The sequence below is a fragment of the Drosophila mojavensis genome, unplaced genomic scaffold, assembly GCF_018153725.1.
Source record: "Drosophila mojavensis isolate 15081-1352.22 unplaced genomic scaffold, ASM1815372v1 contig_16, whole genome shotgun sequence".
Taxonomy (NCBI): Eukaryota; Metazoa; Arthropoda; class Insecta; order Diptera; family Drosophilidae; genus Drosophila; species Drosophila mojavensis.
The window spans coordinates 2,437,788-2,444,797 of NW_025318693.1; the positions used below are offsets into that span (position 1 = coordinate 2,437,788).

The following is a 7,010-nucleotide window of genomic DNA, read 5'->3' on the forward strand; positions in this document are numbered from 1 at the left end:
AATAATTTAAATACCGCCTTCGATTACGACTCCAGTTGAGCCAAATGATAATGATAATTACGAATATAATTTGTTTTGTTATGCAGGCAATCTGACAATCAGAGCAGAGACTCGGGCATTGAGCCACTTGTAGTGATTGTCCCCTGCTAGACATCGCTTCAGATTGCATTGCCAGCCCTAGGCGAGTGCTACCCTAATGAACTGCTGCTACTCGAGGGTCTCCAGAAGCGACCCAAGCTCACAAAAAAAATCAGCAATTTAATGTTGCATTTTATCGCTCGGCGAAGACGCTGTCTTATCGCTGCCAGCCCGGCTCAGGGCAGAGGTGAGCTTGATGAGGTGGCTGGCATTTCCATTGCCATTCGCGTCGCCTTTTGTATCTATTTGGCTAGCTGGGGGGCGGAACGTGGCGTGTTAGCGGTGTTTGGTGGTGGCATCTACACGGCTGTCTCGGTTCGTGTCCGGGTAATTTGGCAGCAGCTTTGTATAAATTTTTTATAGGTAATACACTCAAGAAAACGGCACTTAGAGTCATCATTACAAGCGTTTTTGCTGCAATAACAGCCCATCTTGCACATAGTTTTCGCAATTTACTTGATCCCTGGCGAAAGGCCATGAGTTCCCGGAGTCCCTGGAGTCCCTGCTGTCCCCGGCTGTCCCGGCTGTGTACCCATTGGCAACTGCTGCCATCAAGTGCCCGAAACAGTCGATTAGACATATTTAAGCCAGCTTCGAATGGCATTTTCATCATTTCCCATGGCCCATTAAAGCCACCGGCTGCCACCTGACGGCTTTTGCTGTGGAAAAATTATGAAGAAAACCAAAATATAAGAAGCTAAACACGCGCATCTTTAATATTTAGCTACACTATCCTAATTGCTGCAGACACGGCGGAATATACGGCCTCGATGTCTAGACGCTAGACAATCGGAGCGTTCATTCAATTGAGTTAGCCGAGTTTATTTGTACGCCCCTCTGGTTTCGTACAGCTTCTAATAATGCAATTGCTTTTTGATTTGCACTTTGGGCGTCGCTCGATATTCGCTTCCATTTTGATATTAGTCGACTCGGTCCGCGGGGGCAACGTGCACATTTCATAAATCCTTGCTTCATTTTCGCTACATTAAACGTCAAAATATGAACCCATTTGGGCAACATTTTGCACAGTGCTCTCAGGCATGGGGCGAGTGTGAGGAGAGCGTGGGGGAGCGTGGGGCTCCCAGTTGGCTGCTGCCACTAGCCCATTATAACTACAATAGCCAAAAGGACGACGCCGACAGCAACAACAAAGGCAGCTGCGCTAAGGTCCGCACACGGCCAAACAATATAATGGCAATAACGAAAGGACCAAAAGAAAACTCTCACAAAGAAGAGAAAAGGAAAAATGAAAATGAAACGGATATGCTCGAACAGCGGATGCACTAGAATGTGTCTTTCTTTCCTGCATCAAGAGAATGCGAAACTAGAGAATGAAAGAGAGAGTAGATAGTAACTATCTAACGAATAAATGCTATATTATATAGACAAACTAATATAGCCTATATAACAAGGTATAAATACTATATAAATATTTACTATTTACTGAGTAAATACTATAGTATATAGACAAAGAGAGTGACAAGCCCATATAATATAGTATACTACATTATCTACTATATCAATATTAGCTATCTATTAAATAAATACTAGAGTATTTATACGAGAGAGAATAACTATTTAATGAATAAATACTATAGCACATTCAAATGTAGAGAATAGAGAGTAACTATCTACTGGGGTAATGTTCTAGTATATAGACAATAGATAGTTATTATCTACTGGATAAATACTCTAGTATATAGACAGTAGATAAATACTAGCCTATATATTATAGTTCCATACTATACTATTTACGATATTGATAGTTGCTATCTATTGAATCAATACTATAGAAGATAGACAATAGAGAGAATAAATACTATATAATTACTATAGGATATATTTACATATGCACGGAGTAGAGAATACGGAGTAATTATCTACTAAGAAAATACAAATAGAAAACAAAAATATTTCGATATAAGAATTTACATTCTTATTATTATGTATATTTTGTAATTTTATTATTTGGGCGACAAAAATATAAGTACATACTTATATTAATTAATTAATAATAAATTATATTATTAATGTTATATCGTAATAAAAATACATTTTATTAAGAATACTTCAATAAAAATTTAATCACAACATGAAAAAATTTAAATATATTGTAAGACTTATTGAGTTTATGGTCCTCAATTCTTAGTTACAAACTAAGAATATTCAAGTACTTACAATTTTTATAAACTGTTTTGTCTCAACTTTTAATAAATATAAGATCCAGCCATGTGTGAACGCAACATATTTATTTTAAATTAAAATTTATATATTTATTATTATTATTATTTTTTTTTTATATATTCGTATTATTTATTTATATTTAAATTTATTAATATGTATATAATAATTTATTTTTTATTATACTCATTGATAAGAATATATTACATGTATATTAGAATATTTTCGATAATTCAGGCTGATTTTGAGCTGCAAATTTGCCTTTCTTTCAGACCACATTATTGACAGAGCTGAACTGTCCAAAATATTTCGAGCAAAGACCGAGTTTTTCTGCATTAGATATATAATGTGAGAAGCAAACGTTCTTTTTCCTCTTCTGTTCTACAATTGCCTGCTTGTTATTTGGAACAGAAAAAATACCCTGAACTATTATGATAATTTCTCTACTCACTGCTAGTATCATGTAATTCTCTTCTTCAACTTTAAACATTTCTTCCATTTTTTTTAAGCTATTGCAGAATGGCTTAAAGTTCTTTGTCGGGCTCAACCCTTAGTATTGGCCAATGATATGCATAGAGTCTTTGGCTGGCAGCTCGCGAAGCAATTTCATCTTTACATGCATGAATTTTCACAGAAACGATTCCATGGAGCATCGTTCTTGTTGTCCATTGTCGATGCCACTGCGCACGTTCCACAACAACAACAACAACAACAACAACAGCAACAACAAAGACAATAACAACTCATATGGGGCATGAACCATGGAAGTTTCCCGTTGCAATTACGAGTATTTTTTAACTGCTTATTGCGTTTTGGTCGTCGTCGAAAACAAACAAGAGAGCATATCCCATCCAGCTCCTGCTCCATGCCCACACAGTAGTTACATTACCAACGCCTCCACCCCCAGCTCTAGCCCCGCTCCGACCCCTGGAGACCGTATCAGTCGCAGCAATACAGCAACAAGCAACACAACGAACTGAATTTCATTCGATTTCGATGCGAGGAAGATCTCAAAAGCTGTCCAATAAAAATTAACGACACACGCACACAAAGTGCGCAAAATATTGGACCATGGTAAGGGGGTTGGGTGAGGGCGGTGCGGAGGTCCTGCAGGAGCGTTCAGCATTCCGATTTTAAATTGAAATTTTAATTTTGTTGAACAAGCAATCGTATCGTATATATGCAATGCCTTAACTTAATTGAACGCGGCTTAAAGCTTCACTTCAGAGAGCAATGCAAAAATATTAAATTTTCTAAAAAAATAAATGTTGAACTGAAATTAGATAATTTGAATGATAATTTGAATTAGTTAAGACTGTTTTGATAGACTGATAATTTGAATTAGTTATACAAAAAAAAAAAAAAAAAAAATAAAATAAAATAAAATAAAAATAAATAAATAAATAAAATAAAATAAATTAAATAAATAATTTTAATAATAGTATCTAGATAAAGAAGTCATTTAAAATATTTTTCAATACAGTTTGCATATTTGATATGCTCTGTACTTAAAGTAATTTGTTTATTTATTTATTTTTATTTCTAAGCATCATTCTACAGCACATAACTCTTATTTATATTATCCCAAATATACGTTTGCCTTAACAAGCCTCTTCTTTCCCATCTTGTTTCAAGCATACAACATCATTAAAAATCTTTGCTTCACTTTTCTCAATTAAGTGCACGAATATCGTAATTTTGCGACTAAAATCAAATTTATTTCGATGGGCGGAATCTGCCGAAGCTGCAGTAAACTTCACTGGGACTGGAGATGGATATTGAAAGTGCAAGAGAGAGAGAGAGAGAGACAGAGAGAGAGGGCGAACAGCAGCACAAGAGGTCGTAACAATATTTTCACGTTTTGCCTAAGTCCGGAATGAGTTTGTGCAATTTATATGGCCGACAGTCCCAACTGCCGTATCTGTGCCTGTTCCAGTTCCACAGCCAGTGCCACAGCTCCTGCTCCAGTGCAAGAGGGCAACCAACAGGCAGCAGGCGGCTGCGAACGGAGCTACTGTCATTATTTTGATACTCAGGGCTATTAACGTTAATTTTCGTTAGTTACGTAATACGTATTCGAAAGCACCTTACACACAAACACACACACGCACACACACATTTGCAGCCACAGCCCCGCCTGCAGCATCCACATATTCAGTTTCATTACGCAGGCAGCCCAACCTCGAGCCGGAACCGGAGCCGGAGCCGTTCTTTGGCCCGGGAGTAAACAAGCAGCTACCATGTGATTGCGTGTGGGCGGCTCATCGACGGACCCGGGACCCGGACTCCCACGATTCCCGTGGCCCCATTGGTGTTTCGGCTCTGGCCGGAGGCCGTTGGCATTAAAGAGATTTACGAGTACATGATTTTGCATGTTCGGTGCCCCTGATGCCATTTAGATTCGCTTAGGTACATTTTCATCCTTGCCACCCATACGAGCTCGTTTAGACAAACACAAACACGAACACACATGTGTGTGTGTGTGCGTGCGTGTGTGTATTTGCGTACGCATTTAATGGCCCATTAGTGCTATCAAATACGCATAAATATTTGCACTTGCCAGAAGTTCACGCAGACAGACAGATGGATACACATACAGATACGAATGCGAATGCGAATACGAATACGTATCTGTGCTCACACAGATACAAGTACATATGAGTCCTGATGTTAGCCGAGGGACTTAGTCCACACTGAATTATTATATGTGCAGTGCCCAGTCGATGGCAGATGCATCTACTTTAGGCTTTCCAGACTTTAGAAGCTTCTCGGGAAAGCCAAGAGCTAAAGCTCGATCGGGTAGCAAATGAAATAATAAAGTTCGAAAAATTAATAATGAAAATTATATTAAATTAAATCAAAGGACAGACCAATCATCGTCTAGAATGATGAGTCGGTGGAGTGTGTATCACCCAGAGATCTGTGTGATAGTAAAATCTGAATTTGCAGCGATGTTAGGCCCTGGGTCTCCGGTATGAAGATGACTACGAATATCAGCGTAACGAAACAGACGAGTAGCATAAGATAAAAGACTGTTTGCAGATACAGATTATTTGCATATACGAAGACCATTGCTGACGCGGTCAGCCAGCCAAGGGTTGCCGCAAAGGAGCAGCCCAGAGCGCGCGAGGGCTCAATGATGAGCTCGACGTATAGTATCCAGGACACCGGGCCCATGCCAAATGAGAATGATGCAATGAATAGGAACAGCGCCGTCAAAGGTTGAAAGTTCCATTTGGTGTGCATCAGCCATTGGAACCAGGTGCACAAATACAGCGACGCTAGAAACATGAACACCGCAGAGAGCACCAGGATCAGGCGTCGGCCTAAGCGATCGATCAACAAGAAGCAGATCAGATGGCCCAGTATCATAGCCAGCCAAACGATCCACTCATACTTATAGAAAACCGATGAGAATGGCAGCAGAATATCCCGCAGGAATCCGCAGATAATAACTCCGCCGGACAGCTGATAGAGCAGCAGCATCACACTGGCCCGGGGCACATTCAACCGTGCGTACTTTTGGCCGCACAAGTACTTGTGCCTATGCTCCTCCTCGATTTCCGTTGGCATGATCATTTGTGCCGCCAGCACCTCGATGTCGATGGCCTCATTGCCGTGCAGCCAGTGGAGGGCAGCCCGCGCATGCCCCAACTTGCCATGCAGGATGTAGAAGGCCGGCGACTGGGGAAGAATCTTAACCGAGCAGTTGAGCAACGCCATCGACAGGACGATAATGTTGACGAGTTGTTCCCCAAGAAAGTGCTCCAGAATGTTGGCAAACACAATACCATAGACAATGGCCCCATAGAACATACTCCCCATGAGGCCCCGCACCTTCAGCTGACTGATTTCCACATTATACACGGGCACGGCCACACACAGCGCGGCGCCACAAATACCCAGCAGATAACGGCCCACGTACACCATGTACACGTTTCTGGCGAAGATCACCAGCAGCCAGCCGCAGGTGTAGGGCAGCAGCTGGAAGATCATCAGACCCTTGCTGCCATGCTTCTTCATCATCACGCCCATCGGCATGCAGAAGCACGCAGCTCCCAGGGGCAGCAAGCTGTTCGTCCACTGCCGCGAGCTCTTGCCCACTATGAAGGTTCTGGCACTCTCACTGGACGGCTGATCGGCAAAGAGTGCCCAGCCCATGGTTGCCCCAAAGCAAAATACGCCGAAGTTGCTTATTAGCCCGGCCAGATACTGTTGGCCATGGCATGTCCAGCGGTCGGCAATGCATCTGGCTGGCTCGCAAGGAAGTCCTGAGCGACTACTCACATGGGATTCCATAAATTTACCTCTCTCTGAATGCACAAATAAATAATTTTGATAAGATAGGAGCGAAAAGAATAGAAAAATATTAAAGACTAGAAAATCTTCACGGCTTGCTTTGAAATCATTTAGTAAACGAACTTAGTTGATTATATAAAGTAATAAAATTCCGAAATAAATAATAGTTTATTTAAGCTTAAAGATTTCTATATTAAATTCCACAAATGGAAGTTTGCCTAAATGTATAGTGAATTTTTAAGAAATAATATATAATTATTATCATTATATTCTCTCTCTTATAGATATTATATTTGATAAATATAATAAATTTAATAAATAATAATTTTTATTATTTTGTATTATTATTTTCTCTTTTATGATATTATAAAGAATAAACATGAATAAAAATA

The 7,010-nt window shown here is 40.0% G+C and overlaps 1 protein-coding gene across 1 annotated transcript; it reads right to left on the reverse strand.

The window, feature by feature from the left end:
• Positions 1-5,148: 5,148 nt before the first annotated feature.
• On the reverse strand, positions 5,149-6,741 carry LOC6573696 (glucose transporter type 3). Its single transcript, XM_001999726.4, has one exon. It carries the CDS (start codon positions 6,616-6,618, stop codon positions 5,200-5,202), a length of 1,419 nt encoding a protein of 472 aa, XP_001999762.1. The 5' UTR covers positions 6,619-6,741; the 3' UTR covers positions 5,149-5,199.
• Positions 6,742-7,010: the final 269 nt, after the last annotated feature.